The 19,067-nt window shown below is 50.5% G+C and overlaps 1 protein-coding gene across 3 annotated transcripts in view; it reads right to left on the reverse strand.

Annotated features, from left to right (window-relative positions):
* STK10 (serine/threonine kinase 10) overlaps positions 1 to 19,067 on the reverse strand; it is a 153,645-nt gene that overhangs the window by 81,272 nt on the left and 53,306 nt on the right. For all 3 annotated transcript variants that reach the window (XR_008201176.1, XM_052658962.1, XM_052658961.1), the window contains exons 3-4: positions 15,781 to 15,829; positions 8,788 to 8,937 (exon numbers count right to left, since the gene is read on the reverse strand). Coding sequence is in view for 2 of the 3 variants with exons in the window: in XM_052658962.1 (XP_052514922.1) it covers positions 8,788 to 8,937; positions 15,781 to 15,829 (199 nt within the window). In the remaining variant the exon portion in view is untranslated. The remainder of the gene's footprint in view (positions 1 to 8,787; positions 8,938 to 15,780; positions 15,830 to 19,067) is intronic.

Consider the following 19,067-nt stretch of genomic DNA (forward strand, 5'->3'; position numbering starts at 1 on the left):
GGTCCCACCTTTCTGAGCACAGAGAAAAGATGGAAGGAAGCTGACAGTGGTGCATTCCGGCAAGATCAGAAGGGACTTTAGTTTCCTTCTTTGTGGGTCCTCTTCCTAGTTGGCTATAGGACTGTATCTACCTATATCAGTTCAGTTCAGTTCAGTCGCTCAGTCGTGTCCGACTCTGTGCGACCCCATGAATTCCAGCACGCCAGGCCTCCCTGTCCATCACCAGCTCCCAGGGTTCACTCAGACTCACGTCCATCGAGTCATATAGTCATTCATAAATATATTTACTTATTACCAAGGCAAGGCTGATTATCAAAGATTCAGACATTTACAGAATAAAAAGTGTCCATAATCCTGGCGTGATAAACACTTATGAAATTGTTGCATCTAGCTCTAGACTTATCGATCTAAATAAAAATCACATATGTAAATAAAACCATAAAAAATTATATGTGTATGTGTGTACACACACACACACGCTGCTGTATAGTTGCTTCAGTCCTGTCTGACTCTTTGCAATCCTATGAACTGTAGGCCACCAGGCTCCTCTGTCCATGGGGATTCTCCAGGCAAGAATACTGGAGTGGGTTGTCATGCCCTCCTCCAGAGGATCTTCCCAACCCAGGGATCGGACCTGGGTCTCCTGCATCGCAGGCAGACTCTTTACCACTGAGCTACCAGGGAAGCCCTTACATATATGTGTATGTATATATACACACACATTGGAGAAGGAAATGGCAACCCGCTCCAGTGTTCTTGCCTGGAGAATCCCATGGACAGAGGAGCCTGGTGGGCTGCAGTCCTTGGGGTCGCAGAGAGTCGGACACGGCTGAGTGAGTAAGCACATATATAGACATATATAAAATGTTCAGGTGTTTGCTGCTTTTAAAAGGATGAAATCGGATTAAACATGCTATTTTGCAACTTGTTTTTTTCCCTTTCACAGTATGTACATACATCTTAACAAAAGGCTATCATTTTCTACAACTTCATTTTCAATAACTGAAAAAGATTCTACTGTATGACATACCGTAACTTACTCAAGTAATCCTCTACCGGAGTAAACTGGACCATTTCTGATTTCTTGCTGTTACTGATATTGCTGCAGTGGATACCACTGTGCGTATCTTTCTATACATGTGTAAACAGCACACATAGCTTTTATAATCAGAAAACTACATAACAGTATAAACGCATTACATTTCACACTCTGTGCACACACAGAGAGGCAGTGAACAGCACGAAGTTATACAGGAGACGCTCATCTGTCCCCTTAACTGCAGGCGACCTCAAGGATCCAATATAAGAGCACCTTTTTCCCAGACAACGCCAGGCCAGCCAGGGCCAACCGCTGCCCAGCAGTCCTCCTCTCCTGGACCCTCCGCCCCACGCCCAGGGGGCCCACAGTCCAGCTTGGTCAGGGCTCACCTGAGAGCCTTCCCGGTAGGCCTCAACCCAGGGTGGTGCCACCTGCCCCAGGAAGCATCTGGAAATAAATGGGCAGTCAGGTTGCCACAACGAAGAACTGCTGCCGTGAGCAGGAGCCAGGGATGCTGCCCTTCCTTACTTGGCAAAAACTGCCCCATCGAAAACGCTGGCAGTGACCCTGCGGGCAAACACTAGCCACAGGCCTCACGGTGCAGACAGAACAGTGAAGCCTCAATGAGGGTTTAGGACCTGCTGAAACTGGGGTGGGGATGGGAGAATCAAAGGCTTCCACCCACCCAGCCCTGGGAGCCCAGGGGCCTCCTTCCTCTGGATCAGGGCAGCCAGAGGCATGCCTGGGCTCAAAAGAAGGAGGCTTCTACCAATAACCCAAAATCTCTCTCATAATAACTACCAGAACATCTGTCTTCCTAGGAATATCACGGAAACAGTACCAAGCAGGGAAGTGAAAAGATTCTACGGTGATTTGGGACAAACTATTTCATGTTTCTGAGCCTCATTTTCTTCATCTAGTAAATGGGGTCATATCTGTTAAAGTAATTAAGTTTTGGCTGCATTGGATCTTTGCTGCTATGCACTAGCTGCAATCAGGGGCTACTCTTGGTTGCAATGCCCAGGCCTCTCTCATTACAGACCACAGGCTCTAGGCACGGGGCTTCAGCAGTTGCAACACGCAGGCTCAGTCATGACTCACAGGCTTAGTGGTCCCTTGGCATGTGGAAACTTCCCAGACCAGGGATCAAACCCATGTCCCGTGTCTCATCCACCGTACCACCAGAAAAGTCCAATGGGGTCATATTATACAACCAACTGTGAGACCGAAAGAACTGCTCTATTTTTCTATTTCCATTTTTGTTTTGTTTTTCAGGCAACCAGATACAGGGGACCCCTAATTAGGGCTTTGTTTCCCCATTTACTCCCCTCTGTCTCCAGCCTCCCTCTCCCACTGCCTTCATCCTCTCTTCTCTCCCATAACTCTTCATTTTTCTAGCCGTTCCCCTTTCTCAAGTCAATTGCAAATTCAGTCCTTTGTTTTCCATCCACTTCCACCTCACTCACTCCCTCTTCTGGGTCACTATTACCCCAACAGGCTGTGTCAGTCTAGAGTAGACAGCAGTTGTGTTTTTTTGGCAACTCCAAATCTTTTCCCTTCTGGAAAACCATGTCCCCCAGCCACAACCACACTGTTCCATGATGGCAAGGGGGACTGTCACACTGATACATATGCCGGCCCCATTCTCACAGAGTGACTACAAGCTGGGCCAACCAGAGAAGCCTCCTTGCTAGGCCTCCTCAGTTGGACTGGGAGTCTGCATCTGAGCCACGCTGGGCCCATCAGAGCTCTTCACTGGGATCACTGACTCTGAGACGTGAAATGCTGTGGCTCAGGTCACGCTGCAGGAAGTGGTGCTGGGAAAAGTGAACACTTGCCCGAAGCTGTGTGTGAGGGCTTGCGCTGAGAGCCCAACCCACATGCGCAGAAGGGCAGAAACCAGCGACATTCAGGGCAGCACTGTTCTCCAGGGTCCAACCACACATCTCCAGCTGCAAACAGACAACTCGTATCCGTCCCAGCGAGGTTCTGTACACCCTATACACACATTATCCTGTCTGCCTTAAGTCACATGAGACCAGCTTCTATCATTTGCCACCAAGAGAGTCTAAGGAGGGTAGTGGTTAAGCACTTGGGCTCTGAAGCCAGTTGCTCCTCAGACTAGCTTTGCGACCTTGGGTAAGTTAATTAACCTCTCTAGGTGCCAAATCCTTCCTCTGTAGAATGTTAGCAGCAGTCTGCGAGGATTCGGTGAGTTACATGCTAAACACTGGCTCAGTGCCTGGTAGCCATCAAAAAAGAACCAGGACTCCAGCCTGCTGGCAGCGGCAGAAAAGGCCTTGGGGTTAGGGTCCAGGTGGGGGTGAGAGGCAGGCGACCGGCCCCTGCCAGGCCCACCTGCGAGGGCTCCTGAATGTCAGGGCGCTTTTGGGAACGAGGGATCCTGCAGCATCATAAGCCGCCAAAGGAACGGCGGTACGAGGTCCTACTGCGTACTGAGCACCCACTGTGTGTTGGGCTCTGTGTCAGGCACTCTGGTTTTTAGGGCAGCTCAGACCTCATCTTGGAACTTGAAAGACCCAAAAAGTTGTGAAATTCCCCTCCCATCTTCAGAGAAGCACCTCTGGGGAGAGGAACACGATTCTCTGGAGAATGAGGACCACTCCTCCTCACAACACTGCGTCATTCTTCAGCCCAGGAAAAAACGTATGACAGTCCTCTCTGATGGGCTGGGCACCTAAATACGCTTTGCATGTAGTGTCTCGTTAAATCATCACACCAATTCATGAGGTCAGAACCATTAGCCCACTCTTTCTGAGGACACTATGGTTCAAAAGGGTTAGCTGACTCATCCAAGGCCAAGGACAGATCCAGGGCAAAAACACAGATCTTTGGACCTCAGAGTCCTTACCCCACTTTATATCCCAACTGTCTCAGACAGCAGACACTCTTCCTTTCTCTCTCTGCACAAACGGATCCCCACCAGCCAGGGAGAACTTCTTCACACCCACCCAGAGCTGGAATGCCTGCTCTGCTTGGCAACTATCCAGTGAATCTCAGAGGAAGTTTGAAATCCTAGACAGAAGTAAACACTTCACACGAGGAAGAAACCAAATGCCTAGCAGCAAGAGGAACATTACCCTTAGCTTCCCTGTGATAGTTACTTTGTGCCTTAGCTCACAGGTCACAACTCTGCAGGGACAGTCTGTTGTTACACCCACTGCACAGATGAAAAGACTGAGGCCTGAATGGTTAAATGTGTTTATTCAGCTCAGAAGTGGCAGAATCAGGATCTGAACCAGGCTTGTCTGTGTCTAGGGCCCACACTTCACTCAGTTCGCTGTGCTGCTTTCCATGTATTCCCGTTCCACTGAGAAACACAAACAGTGTCTCCAGTGAGGCGACATCCTTGCCTGGGAGATAGAGCTGCTGAGCAATTCTCTAACACAGCCCTGGGCTGCATAAGGCCATGCAGGGGGGTGGGGGTGCCTCCAGGGGCCCCAGACAGTTCCAGGGACCTAGGAAGAGGCAGACAGATTGCCACCCCACCTCCCAAGCTTCCTCCACTGCTTGCCAGGCTGCAGATTCCAGGCCCCATGGGGAAAGATGATTTTCCAAAACAGAATATTAGGTCTCAGCAGGTGTCCACACCACAGCTCCCAGGGCCCAGCGGTAACTGTGTAAATACTCACACATTCAACTCCCCCTGAACTGTTTTTCCTCCTTAGTTAGCTTCCTGGTTTTCTCAATAGCATCTGCTAAGTCATTGGGAAAGCTGATGCCCCTATCTGCTTCTGTCCCATCTCTGCTGGGTTCCAGGTGGGATTCTGGAGTCTGCTTGGTAAGTCAGTGCCCCCACGCCCCGGACTGCGGGGTCGTGGTGGGGGAAACAGCATGGGAAATGAGGCCCCACCGGGCACATCCTCGCCTGCTGTCTCCACCTGAGCTTCCCTGCTGACCCCTCAGGCTGCTGCTGACCCCTCAGGCTGCTGCAGACCCAGGCTCTCTGTGTCCTGCCTTCTCTGTTTGACACGTTCTTGAAGGCTGAGCCAAAGGTTTGCCTTGAATTCCCCAGGGCACATGAGCCTCTCCTGTCCCAAGACTCTGCCTGACCTGGCCCTTCCCCGCCTTCCCTCCACCTTTGACAGAGCTGGTCCACTAGCAGCCAGAGCCAGAGGGACCCGAGTCCAAACTCTGCTGCGTCTCGCCTCCATGGACCGACCCTGAGCATCTCACACTAGCGTGGGCTTCGGTGCCACACCATGATGGGTACGGTCCCCTCCCCTCTCCCAAGTGTCCCCTGGAGTGCTCAGTAAATGAGATAACATCTAGAAAGCACTCTGTCTAATGGCTGGCACCTAGATGATGCTTCATAGACCCAAATGTATGTGTTATTATTTTTACTATCACTCCCCGCAAAATACCCTACCGGGCTTTACTCGGCACCTCTGCCCACAAGGCTAGACCTCTCTGCCCAAGCTGGTTTACCCGGCAAGTACCCACCTGCCTTTTCACAACCCAGCTCAAACTATCCTCTCACCAAGTCTCTAGAATTCTAAACACCCAACCCTCAGGCCCAGGAAGGGGAACAGGCCACCCCTCCCTGCACACCCGCACCCCAGCACCGGCTCCTTCCCCGGCCCCGATGCTCCCGCATCTCCCTACTGGCCTGGGAAGCCTGCAAGAGGAGGACGGGGGTCTCTGCCCTGCTGTCCCCAGGGCCCAGCACAGGACAGGGCTTGGCACACACCAGACACTTAACAAAACAACAGTAATTACAGCTGGCTTTTCTGGAGAGCTTACTCTATCCATCTTCTTATAACCAGTATCACAAAGCTCTGGATGAGCCTTCATCGTTGCTTCAGTTACAGAGATGAGAAAGTCGACAGGCAGCAGGTGAGGTAACATGTATGTCCAAGGTCAAAGAGCTGGGCGCAGACTTGGATCTGAACCCAGGTTTCCTGGGCTCCCTGGCCTTCCCTGGTGGCTCAGACAGTAAAGAACATGCCTGCAATGCGGGAGAACTGGGATCGAGCCCTGGGTCGGGAAGAACCCCTAGAGGAGGGCATGGCCACCCACTCCAGTGTTCTTGCCTGGAGAATCCCATGGACAGAGGAGCCTGGCGGGCTACAGTCCATGGGGTCGCCAAGAGTCAGACACAACTGAGTGACTGAGCACGCACACACTCTCAGGCTCCATGGTGCAAGCTCTTAACCTCTCCAGCTAAGAGGATGAAACAGGAGGACAGCCATAGCAGGTGGGGGCTGGGCCTCAGGGTCCCAGGGAGCCTTGTCTTCAGGAACAGAACCGAGTGTGGCCTCACTCATGCCTGGTTATGAGAAGCCCTCTCACACAGCTCACTTCAAGAGAGCACCAACCCTACCCTCTGGGGGACAGAGAACTTCTAACAAGCTCCCAGGTAATGTTGATGCTACCTACCACTGACCAGGCTTTGCTTCCTGAGGGTTCAGAGCTGCGGTTCTCAAAGTGTGGTCCCTCGGATCGGCAGCATCAGCTGGGAGCTTATGAGAAACACAGGTTCTTCGGCCCCCTCCACAGACAGAAGCCCCAGGAGATGCACCCAGCAAGCTGAGACTCAGAAGCCCACCAGGTGACCAAGAAGCATTAAATCTGAGAACCCACTGGTCTTGCATCGCTCGTGTAAGACCTCCAGCTGTCGGCTCCCAGCTCTCGCGCCAGTGGGGGAGCCGGGAGGTGAGCAGCGACCTGGGCTCAGCCCTGCCTCTGTCCTCAGCACGGCTGCGGCAGGCCCTCCCTGTCTCTGAGCTTCAGAGTCCTCAAAGCGGGGATGGAGGAGCCGTGCCATTTCTGTGCCCATCCTGATTATTGCTGTGGTTCTGGCTCGCTGGTGGTACAGTTTCTTGTGGACATAATTAAAATGTTCCTTAAAGAGACGAAGGTAGGGACTTCCCTGGTGGTACAGTGATTAAGAATCTGCCTTCCGATGCAAGGAACTTGAGTTCAACCCCTACTCAGGGAACTAAGATTTCACATAACCCGGGGCAACTAAGCCTGAGCACTCCAACTACTGAGCCTGCACGCCCTGTGGCCTGTGCAACTCAACCAGAGAGGAGCCCACACACCGCAACAAAGATCCCGTGTGCCACAGCTAAGACCCAGCACAGCCAGAAACAAAGAAAGAAGGAGACGGAGGGAGCCCCTACAGAAACCGCACCTAACGCCACTTCTGTGCTGGAAGCTCCGGGCTGAGGAAGAGGAGCGGCTGCAGGTGAATGAACTATTTACCACCAGAGGAGGATGTCAGTAGAAAGTAAGAGTTGAAAGTAGTCGAACGATTAACAAGAGACTGCCATCTCTCTATTGATAATGTCACCCCCTAAATCCTCTCTATCCACACATCCTTCTATGGACAAAGATGCAGGCAGAGGTAACTGGGATGACCCTCAGGGCCAAGGTCTGGAGGATGAGACTGCACGCACTTTCTGACTTCCCGTTTAAACCTTCCTGTACTGTGTGTGTTTTCTATAACAAACATACAGAGCTTTTTCATCAGACAATGAAAATCATTACTTTAAAAAATAGCATTATATGCATTTATACAACATTGAAGTAGATGCGGGAAGAGTTAAAAGCTATTGTCCCGGGGGTGGGGACAGGGAAAGGAGGCAGTAAAAGCAGAGGACACAGGCATGTGTTATTTTGGTTTAAAAATGTATTAAAAAGAAGTCTGACACGTGCTACCACATGGATGGACCTTGAGGACGTTGTGCTAAGAGAAATAAGCCAGTCACGAGAACACAGATGATCGCGCTTGCGGAGCAGTCATACTCAGAGAGACCTGGGGGAGAACGGTGGCTGCCGGGAGCCGGGGTCAGCGAGCGGGGAGGGACGCTGTCTAACGGGTGCGGTTCAGGCAGGTGATGAAGTCCCGGAGATGCGTGACAGTGGCGGCTGACAGCGCCATGGGTGCGTTCCATGCCCCTGAACTAGGCACTGGCAAGAAGCTAAGACAGTAAGTTTTACGTATGTGTGTTTTGTGTGCGTGCTCAGTTGTTCAGTGGGGTCCAACTCTTTGTGACCCCAAGGACTATAGCCTGCCAGGCTCCTCTGTCCATGGGGTTTTCCAGGCAAGAACACTGGAGTGGGTTTGCCATTTCCTCCTCCAGGGGATTTTCCTGACCCAGGGGTCGAGCCCGCGTCTCCTGCATCGGCAGGTGGATTCTCTGCCGCTGTGTCATCTGGTAACCCTATGTCTATTTTACCACAGTTGGAAAAAAAACAAAGAAGGGATTCATAATGAAAAAAAAAATAAGGTTTTGATATATGCCCCTAATGTACTATTTTCCACCTGCAAATGGACCTCCACCTGTCACTTTCCCTCAAATTCTATCTATCGGAAGCAAGAGCAAAAGGGGTTGGACCAGGGCCTCCTTGAGGCGCTGCCAGCCCGTGGACGAGATCATGGTTGGTAGTGAGGGGCTGACTGTGCTACAGGGTGCTGGGCAACCATCGCCTCTACAGACCAGGTTCCAGTGGTCTCTCCCCACCCGTAGTTGCGACAATCAGAGACGTCTCCAGACACTGCCAGTGTCCCTGGGGGATAAACTCTCCCTCCGCTGAGAACCCTGGGTTAGATGGAACCGCGATGGGCACCGTGTCCCGCTGGACAGGGACAGACCTGGAAGGACCTCAGCATCCCATGGGAGTGCGGACTCACACTCCCTCCTGTCCACAGAGCCTGGGCCAGAACCTCAGCGGGGCAGTGCAGGGATCTGCCTTCCCACCTTGCCTGAGACGCCCCTTACCCAGCCTGATGTCCCCCTCGAGGGTCATGAGCACGTTGCCGGCTTTCAGATCCCGGTGGATGATTTTCTTGCCATGCAGGAAGGTGAGGGCTTCCAGCATCTGGCGGCAAACCACCTGAATCTGGGGCTCAGTGAGGCCTCTGTCCAGCTCTGGAAACAAAGAGGAGAACATGTCAGTTCAGCAAGCGTTCAATGCAGGCAACCGCAAGTCAGGCTCCTGCAGGCGCAAGAAGCACACCAGCCACCAACATGCTTGAGCCCTCACTGTACACCAGGTACCCTGCCAAGTACTTTATACGCCACCTGCTTTGGGCTCACAGTAACCCTATGGGACAGGCATTTCCCCATTTCACAGGTGAGGGGACTGACGCTCACAGAAGTCAAGTCACTTGCTCAGGGTCACACAGTAGGGGTCACAAATCTGAGACTGAAAACAGCCAGCTGGGCTTCAGAGCTCAGGTACGCAAACACAACCCTTCTGAGGGGCAGAGACCCGTTCCGTGAGCAGGTCCTGAGGGTCAGGCTCTGTGCCGGGTGCAGGGTCTCAGAGAGGCATGGAAATGACGAGCAGTGCTGGGAACACAGGGGGCTTGGGGGCGAGGGAGGGCAGCAAGCCCTTCTACCTGGGGAATCAGGAGGCTCCCCAGAGGAAGAGGCATTCAAGCTGTGTCTTGAAGGAAGAACAGATGTTTGAGAGGAGAAAAGGCGGCGCCAGAGTATTCCAGATCAAGGAACCAGCCAAAGGAGTGGCCTGGAGGCGACAGGAGCTGGCGCTGAAAAAAGGTAAACAGGCTGCTGGTGATGGTGGGGCACGAGATGTGGGAGGAGAGGGGCCATCACCAAAACCCTCTGGGGCACTAGCTGGGGCCCTGGATGCACAGGCGCACGCACACCACACACACAGACACACACACTCTACATACAACAGTGTTCACTGAGAGACAGCAGGGCTGTCCTCTCTGAGCAGGTGGGGAGTACAAACAAGAGTATTCCTGCAGGGGAACAGCAAGTGCGAGGGACCCTCCCCTCCCTGCATGGAGAAGTGAAGGTAACAGGTCGGCAGGAGATATGGAGGCTGAGTTTTCTTTGAAGTGCAATGGGCAGTCCAGTAGAGGTTCTGACAGGGACAGAGATACAACTTGAGCTTTGCATTAAAAAATTCCTCCTGGCACAGCAAGTGAAGAGCTTGCAGGGGAACAAGAGTGGGCATGGGCTTGGCTGGCAGTAGTCCAGGAGGGCTACGTGGTGGCCAAGGCTTCACAGAGGAAGGATTCCTGACTTGGGTCAGGGAGGTAGGAATGACAGGGTGTGCGACCTAGTGAGTGCAGTGGGAGGAAGGGCATGAGAAGAGTCAAGGATGACATCCCATGCTCAGGGCTTTGTGAGCCATCATGATTATTTCTTTCTTAAATATTTTGGGCATGCCAAGGGGCAAGTGGGATCATAGAAACCCACGCTCCTGCATTGGAAGCTTGGAGTCTACACTGCAGAACCACCAGGGCAATTCAGTCGCTCAGTTGTGTCCAACTCTTTGCGACCCCATGGACTGCAGCATGCCAGGCCTCCCTATACATCACCAACTCCCGAAGCTTGCTCAAACTCAAGGCCATCGAGCCGGTCATGCCATCCAACCATCTCATCCTCTGTCACCCCTTCTCCTCCTGCCTTCAATCTTCCCCAGCATCAGCATCTTTTCCAATGAGTCAGCTCTTTGCATCAGGTAGCCAAACTATTGGAGTTTTAGCTTCAACATCAGTCCTTCCAATGAACACTCAGGACTGACCTCCTTTATGATGGACTGGTTGGATCTCCTTGCAGTCCAAGGGACTCTCAAGAGTCTTCTCCAACACCACAGTTCAAAAGCATCAATTATTCGGCATTCAGCTGTCTTCATAGTCCAACTCTCACATCCATACATGTGAGAAAAGGCTACTGGAGAAACCATAGCCTTGACTAGAGGGACCTTTGTTGGCAAAGTAATGTCTCTGCTTTTTAATAGTTAGCCATGGCTTTTCTTCCAAGGAGCATCTTTTAATTTCACGGCTGTAGTCACCATCTGCAGTGATTTTAGAGCCCCCAAAAATAGTCTTTCACTGTTTCCATTGTTTCCCTATCTATTTGCCATGAAGTGATAGGACCACACGCCATGATCTTCGTTTTCTGAATGTTGAATTTTAGGCCAAAATTTTCACTCTTCTCTTTCACTTGTATCAAGAGGCTCTTTAGTTCTTCATTTTCTGCCATAAGGGTGGTGTCATCTGCATACCTGAAGTTATTGATATTTCTCCCAGCAATCTTGCTTCCAGCTTGTGCTTCATCCAGCCCAGCATTTCACATGAGGTACTCTGCATAGAAGTTAAATAAGCAGGATGGCAATATATAGCCTTGACGTACTCCCTTTCCTATTTGGAAACAGACTGTTGTTCCATGTCCAGTAGTAACTGTTGCTTCCTGACCTGCATACAGATTTCTCAGGAGGCAGGTCAGATGGTCTCGTATTCCCATCTCTTTAAGAAATTTCCAGTTTGTTGTGATCCACACAGTCAAAGGCTTTGGCGTAGTCAATAAAGCAGAAATAGATGTTTTTTCTGGAACTCTCTTGCTTTGTCTATGATCCAGCGGATGTTGGCAATTTGATCTCTGGTTCCTCTGCCTTTTCTAAATCCAGCTTGAACATCTGGAAGTTCATGGTTCATGTATTGTTGAAGCCTGGCTTGGAGAATTTTTGAGCATTACTTCGCTACTGTATGAGATAAGGGCAATTGTGTGGTAGTTTGAGCATTCTTTGGCATTGCCTTTCTTTGGGATTGGAATGAAAACTGACCTTTTCCAGTCCTGTGGCCACTGCTGAGTTTTCCAAATTTGCTGGCATATTGAGTGCAGCACTTTCACAGCATCATCTTTTAGGATTTGAAATAGCTCAACTGGAATTCTATCACCTCCTCTCGCTTTGTTTGTAGTGATGCTTCCCTAAGGGCCACTTGACTTCACATTCCAGGATGTCTGGCTCTAGGTGAGTGATCACACCATTGTGATTATCTTGGTCATGAGGATCTTTTTTGTATAGTTCTGTGTGTTCTTGCCACCTCTTCTTAATATCTTCTGCTTCTGTTGTTAGGTCCATGACATTTCTGTCCTTTATTGTGCCCAAGTTTGCTCCCTTGGTTATCTCTAATTTTCTTGAAGAGATCTCTAGTCTTTCCCATTCTGTTGTTTTCCTCTATATCTTTGCACTCATCACTGAGGAAGGCCTTCCTATCTCTCCTTGCTATTCTTTGGAATTCCGCATTCAAATGGGTATATCTTTCCTTTTCTCCTTTGCCTTTAGCTTCTCTTCTTTTCTCAGCTATTTGTAAGGCCTCCTCAGATGACCATTTTGCCTTTTCACATTTCCTTTTCTTGGAGATGGTCTTGATCACTGCCTTCTGTACAATGTCATGAACCTCTGACCACAGTTCTTCAGGTACTCTATCAGATCTAATCCCTTGAATCTATTTGTCACTTCCACTGTATAATCATAGGGGATTGGATTTAGGTCATACCTGAATGACCTGAATGACCTAGTGGCTTTCCCTACTTTCTTCATTTTAAGTCTGAATTTGGCAATAAGGAGTTCATGATCTGAGCCACAGTCAGCTCCCGGTCTTGTTTTTGCTGATTCAATAGAGCTTCTCCATCTTTGGCTGTAAAGAATATAATCAATCTGATTTTGGTGTTGACCATCTGGTGATGTCCATGTGTAGAGTCTTCTCTTGTGTTGTTGGAAGAGGGTGTTTGCTATGACCAGGGCGTTTGCTTGGCAGAACTCTATTAGCCTTTGCCCTGCTTCATTCTGTACTCCAAGGCCAAATTTGCCTGTTACTCCAGGTGTTTCTTGACTTACTACTTTTGCATTCCAGTCCCCTATGATGAAAAGGACATCTTTTTTGGGTGTTAGTTCTAGAAGGTTTGTAGGTCTTCATAGAACTGTTCAGCTTCTTCAGCATTACTTGTCAGGCCATAGACTTGGGACTGCTGTGATACTGAATGGTCTGCCTTGAAAACGAACAGAGATCATTCTGCTGTCTTTGAGATTGCATTGAAGCACTGCATTTCAGACTCTTCTGTTTACTATGACGGCTACTCCATTTCTTCTAAGGGATTCCTGCCCACAGTAGTAGATATAATCGTCATCTGAGTTAAATTCACCCATTCCAGTCCATCTTAATTCACTGATTCCTAAACGTCAGTGTTCATACTCTTGCCATCTCCTGTTTCACCACTTCCAATTTGCCTTGATTCATAGACCTAACCTTCCAGGTTCCTACGCAATATTGCTCTTTATAGCATCGGACTTTACTTCCATCACCAGTCACATCCACAACTGGGTGTTGTTTTTGCTTTGGCTCTGTCTCTTCATTCTTTCTGGAGTTATTTCCCCACTGATCTTCTGTAGCATATTGGGCACCTACCGACCTGGGGAGTTCATCTTTCAGTGTCCTATGTTTTTGCCTTTTCATGCTGTTCATGGGGTTCTCAAGGCAAGAATACTGAAGTGGTTGGCCATTCCCTTCTCTAGCAGACCACATCTTGTCAGAAGTCTTCACCATGACCCATGGTGTAGGGCCACCCAAGACAGACAAGGGCAGTCTGTGATTACTTAGTTCTTGCTCCTGCTCAAGCTCCCGGGCTGAGGTCAGCCTCACAGTCCTGCCTGCTTGGTCCTTAGGCTGAAGGCTCCCAGGCTGGTGGGCAAAGGCACTGCACTGAGGCCTCCCTCTGGTTGGGGCTTCCAGGTTCCCCTGCAGCGCCTGGAGGAATCCCCAAGATCAGATCCCTCAGGCTCAGTAAAAACAAGCATGCCAGCCAGCATGGAGGCGCTGCCTCCAGTGTCCTGGGAAGCCCGGCTCCAGAGCAGGGCTCCTGAACCAGGGATCATTCTGGGTCCCTAACTCCTTCCCTGCAGCCTCGTCCTCGACCCCTGCATCTCCCCCAGCAGGGGTCCAATCTCAGAGTCTGTGAGGACTTCAGGGCCACACAGACTGCACCTGAACTTGGGCACTGCCTCTTACTGGCCATGTGATTTCTGGCAAGTCACTCTCTCTCCCTGCATCTTCATTATTGGTCTGTAAAATGGAATGAGGAGGACATGAAGGCAGGGCTCCAGAGATAAAGCATGTTAATGTCTCAGCATGGAACACAGTCAAGGAAAGGTGATGACTATTACGCTGGTCCTCAGATTATGCTGGAATGTCTGTAGCAAATTTTTATTTTTATTTTATTTTATTTATTTATTTTTTTTTTGTAGCAAATTTTTAAATGTCAAAAGTGTACCTGGCTCATGTCTGGTTTACTTACGTAGATGAAACAGGAAAAATCAAAGTGAGGAGGAGGAGGCTGGCCTCAGAGCCACCATTCTTTGAGCCTTTACAATGCGCCAGCATAAGGATAAAGTGTTGGGTGTGTAATTTCATGAAAGCTTTATAATAATCCAAAGAGGTAGATAGACATAACACAATTAAAACAATTTCTTTTGTTTTGATGTGGACCATGTTTTAAAGCCTTGTTATTAAATTTGTTACAATATTGCTTCTGTTTTATGTTTTGGTATTTTGGCCAGGAGCCATGTGAGATCTTGACTCCCCAACCAGAGAATGAACCGGAAGGCAAAGTCTTAAGCACTAGATGGCCAGGAAAGTCCCTATGACACATTTTTAAAGTCCAGTTTATTGAGATACAATTTACATACAGTAAAATTCACCTTTTTGGGTATACAGTTCTGTGAATTTTGGCAACTGTATGTAGTCACACCAACAGTACCACAGTTTAGATACAGAATACATACTTCTATCACTCCCCAAAATTCCCCACTGTCCCCCTTTCACCCCCCAACTCCAGCCGTGAAGCAATCACTAATTAGATCTGGTCCTATAGTTTCATCTTTTTCTAGAAAGGCATATAATTGGAATCACACAGCATGGTCAATTTTTAAGGTAAATTTTTGATTACACACCAATACATGAATACTTTCTTCCTAAAAAAAAAAGTTGCAACACTGCAGATGAGCCTAAGTCCCCTTTGAAACCACATCCCCACCTGCACCTCATCCTTCTGCTCTTCAGGAGAGCTGAGAGCCAAAAATGTATAACAGCTAGCAAGTCACGGCCAGCGGGATCAGAACGAGCACTGGCGTTAACAAACTAAAGCGGCCATACAGTGATGCGCCAGACGCATGCTCCCCCACGCTGCAAAGGGGCCAGCCCAGCGTCCCGCAGCTAGCAAGCTGAGGAACCCGGGATGGCCCTCAGGAAGCCTGGGCTTGTCCCTCTACACAGCTCTGCAAGGCGATGGGCGACAGCCTAGGGCAGAAAGACCCTCTGAGCAGGGCAGGCATCTGTGGGAGAGTCAACTCCTGGCCACAGAGCTGCAGCTGTGACCTGGCTCTCACTGGGCCGGCTCTCCCCATGCCAGCTTCTCTTATCCCACCTGGACTTCTAAAACCAACAGAGAGCAAACCGCCTGGAGCTGGACCAGTTAGTCCCATCAGGGGAACTGAGAGAAAATGGGTGGAGATCCCCGCTTTTCAAAGAACCTCCCTCAGGGGTCTCATTCTCACCTCCTACAAGTGCTGTGGGGTTCGGCAAGCGGGCAGCACACCAGTCTTACATCCAGACAGCCTGAGGGAGCCAGTGATCCACTCAAGGACATATGGCTCTTTGAACGAGAAGTTTTGGTCTTCTGAGCACCCTGCATCCTCTCCAGTAACCCAACCCCTGCTCCCAGATGTGGACAGAGTGGGAAGGTACTCAAACAGACCACGTGCATTACTGGGGTAGGAAAGTGATGGATCCCAGTGCTCGACAGCATCAAGGAGGACTTATCCAGAGGCTTCCCTGGCCATCCAGTGCTTAGGACTCCATGCTTCCACCACAGGGGACACAGGTTCAATCCCTAGTTAGGGAACTAAGATCCTGCAAGCCACTCAGAGAGGCCAAAAAAAAAGAAATGACTCACCCAGCATGATGGCATCCACCGCTCCCCCAGGACAGAACTCGATCATAATCTGCAGAAAATACAAGGCAAAGTAACATGAGCAGAAGTGCCCAGCTCACGAATCGAGAGCCCCTCCAGGGCCGGCCCCGATCAGATAGGTCTGCTAGCATTTGCTCTTCGGCCCCTTTCACTCCTGCCCAGGGGTTTGTCCAGTCTGCCCCTACACCCCTGAAACCTGACATCAGTTCTTACAGGAGGCTCTCACACCCAGGAATTACTTGGGTACTTCATTTTTCAGAGGAAAAAAAAAAAAAAGTCACCATGGAAACCTGCAGCTTCAGTGAACAGCCTTTTCAGCCAAGCCCGCATCCTTCCCTTGTCCTCTGATCGGCCCTGTCCGCTCACTCACCCCCACCTACCAGTCACCCTGCTTCTTACAATTCAAAGCCAAGTCTCGGAGAATTCCAGCACCTGTCTGTTGACTCTTCTCCGTCACCCAGAGCCTGGAGTATCAGAACATCAGGTCTGTGAAGCCCAGCTCAGGTAGAGAAATCAAAGCCCAGAAAGGAGCTGGAATTGACCAAGGCCACACAGGTTGTCTAGTGGCTCCTGAATGGAGAGCAGGTTTTCCTAACCTCCAGGTCATTCATTCATTCACTCAACACACATCCAACAGGTAGCAGGCCCTGGGAGAACCACCTGATATGGGCCTTCAGGGGCTCCCAGCCCAGTGCAGCAAATGGAAAAAGCCAGTTAGAGTCACAAGTGCCGGGGGTGCTGACACAGGCCCCCTCCCTGGTCTACTCCCATCTTCGCTCTTTCTGGCCGACTCTGGGCTCATATCATATATACAGGAAGACGCTTTCTCTTTTTTTTTAAGTGCAGGTAGAGATGGGTGGGGAAGGCAGAAAGTGACACAAACTTCAAGGCACTCCCAGCATCTCCTCCAGATCAAGGTCAGACACAGTGCCTGAGGGGCGCTCAAGAAGGCCCGCTGCTCTAAATAGAAAAGAAAACCTCAGCTGTAACCTCACTGGCCCAGAGCCAGATCTCAGGCCAGAGCCAGCTCTCCAGCCATAGGAGGGAGGAGCTGCTTCAGTGTTTCAACGAGGCCTCCTAACTTGTAGCTGACTTTCCAGAGGCTTCCTGGCGCTGTAAATATGAGGATGCGGTGATGCCTGGTTGGACCCAAGTCCCAAGCCACCGCTCACTAGTTGCGGCCTTGGGCAAGTCATTTCAACCGTGTGAGCCTGTTTTCTCAACTGTAAGACAGAGCTGCTGATGCTGTTCCTCTTAGCTGGGCCCCACCTCTGAGCTATATTTAGGGGACAGGCCACCCCTGGAGGTCAAGCAGGGAGCTCTAAGCTGGGCCAGGGACACCAGAGAAAAGGGTAACAGGGAGGGGAAGGCTGTGGCGCCCTCCCTCAGCCCAGGGCAGCAGACAGGCCTGTCACATGCTGGACAAGGCTATATGCCACGGGAGGGGGCGGGCAAGGCACTGTCCACGCGCTCACACACCACCACCTGCCAGGGTGGAAGCACAAGGCCCCTGATGCTCCCACAGTCACTCTGGCCCTGCTTGGCCATGAAGACGTCAAGCGTGCCCCGGCTCCCCTGGACTACTCTTTACCACCGTGCTATCGTCCTAAGTAAATGTCATCAGAGATGCGTTAACATGCTGCAACCCAGTACTTGAGGAAGTGGTACTTCTTTCTTCCACTCACTCACTCACTCGAGTGTTCACTGAACCAACCACCAACCAACCAGGCTTGTTCCCAGGGTCAGAGCGTCCTGGATACGGGCATCAACCTCGCGAAGCTCAGCTCTGCCTTTTAATGATGCTTGGCACTACAAAAGAGAACCACAAATCCTAATTGCTAGAAAAAGCCGAGCCACAAGAGGCAGGAGTGGAAGGGAAGCCCAGCTCAGTCACCACACAAGTCATGGACGTGGCCTATAAGATGGTGGAATGGCACACCCAGAGCCCACAGGAGTGACAGTCATCCAGGCCTTGATGGGCAACACGTGAGACTCAGTCAGTAGGAACTGTTTCTAGGATTTCTTTCTTGAGCTCAGGGGTTCAGGGGTTTTTTTTGTTTTGTCTTGTGTTTTGAGACCCCATGAAAGCCACCTTCTCACCCCTCATATAGAAAGATGCAAATATGAACAAATGTTTATGCACAGTTTCACTGACTTCTTGCACGCCCTCAAGTCCCACCACCAAACCCAGGTCAGTGTTTTCACCAGCTACTGACTATGCAGCCTTGGCAATGACCTACCTCTCTGTAAAATGGGACAACACTAGAGACGCCCCCAGAACCACTCTAAGGATCTGATGAGGTGGTATGTATCAAGCAATAAGCCTGAGCCTCACACACACAGAGGCACAGGGCAGGCGCAGCCGTCTCCTCCTCTACCATGGGCCAGCTGAAGAGGAAAAGGTGGTGGGCTTGGCCTCGAGGGCTGGCTTGTGTGTGGTTAGTCACTCAGTCCTATTCAACTCTTTGCGACCCTTTGGACTGTAGCCCGCCAGACTCCTCTGTCCATGGGATTCTCCAGGCAAGAATGCTGGAGTGGGTTGCCAAGGCCTCCTCCAGGGGATCTTCCCCACCCAGGGATCAAACCCATGTCTCTATGTCTCCTGTACTGACAGGCAGGTTCTTTACCACTAGCACCACCTGGGAAGCCCTTCAAGTCGCCTTCCTTCTTAGCTATGTGCACCTAGGTAAGCCACTTAATGTCCCCATGCCTCGATTTCTTCATCTGAAAGTGGTACTAATCTTTTCTCCCCCCCAGTGTCATCAGACAGCCAACGACACGTCCAATACAAAAGCTACAACAACGAATACGCACTTGGTGAATCTAGCAAAGGAAATCTCTAGAAAGATCACACTTCAGTTCAGGCGCTCAGTCGTGTCCGACTCTTCGCAACCCCATGAATCGCGGCACGCCAGGCCCCCCTGTCCCTATTTAGGCTTCCTACAAAAACATGCCTTCCCAGAATTACAGTTCATCAACACTCCCACTGCCAGTATCAAAAGTCAGTATGAGAAGTGGTCAAACCTGGGCGGTTCCTGCATCTTTCAGTGAAACTGTCCCTTACACAATGCCCTTGCACAAGGCCCTTACACAAGGCCCCCGTGACCCCTCCCCTCCCAGGTCAGCACTAGGAAAGTTGAAGCAGTCTGCCAATCTAGTTTGCTTCCTCTTCTGCAGCTTGAGACCTCCATGATGCCCTGCACTTCCCGTATTTTTTTTACTTTTTATTTTCTTTGAGGCAAGGAATATGACTTTATTTGGAAAGCCAG

The sequence above is a fragment of the Budorcas taxicolor genome, chromosome 20, assembly GCF_023091745.1.
Source record: "Budorcas taxicolor isolate Tak-1 chromosome 20, Takin1.1, whole genome shotgun sequence".
NCBI classification, from domain to species: Eukaryota; Metazoa; Chordata; class Mammalia; order Artiodactyla; family Bovidae; genus Budorcas; species Budorcas taxicolor.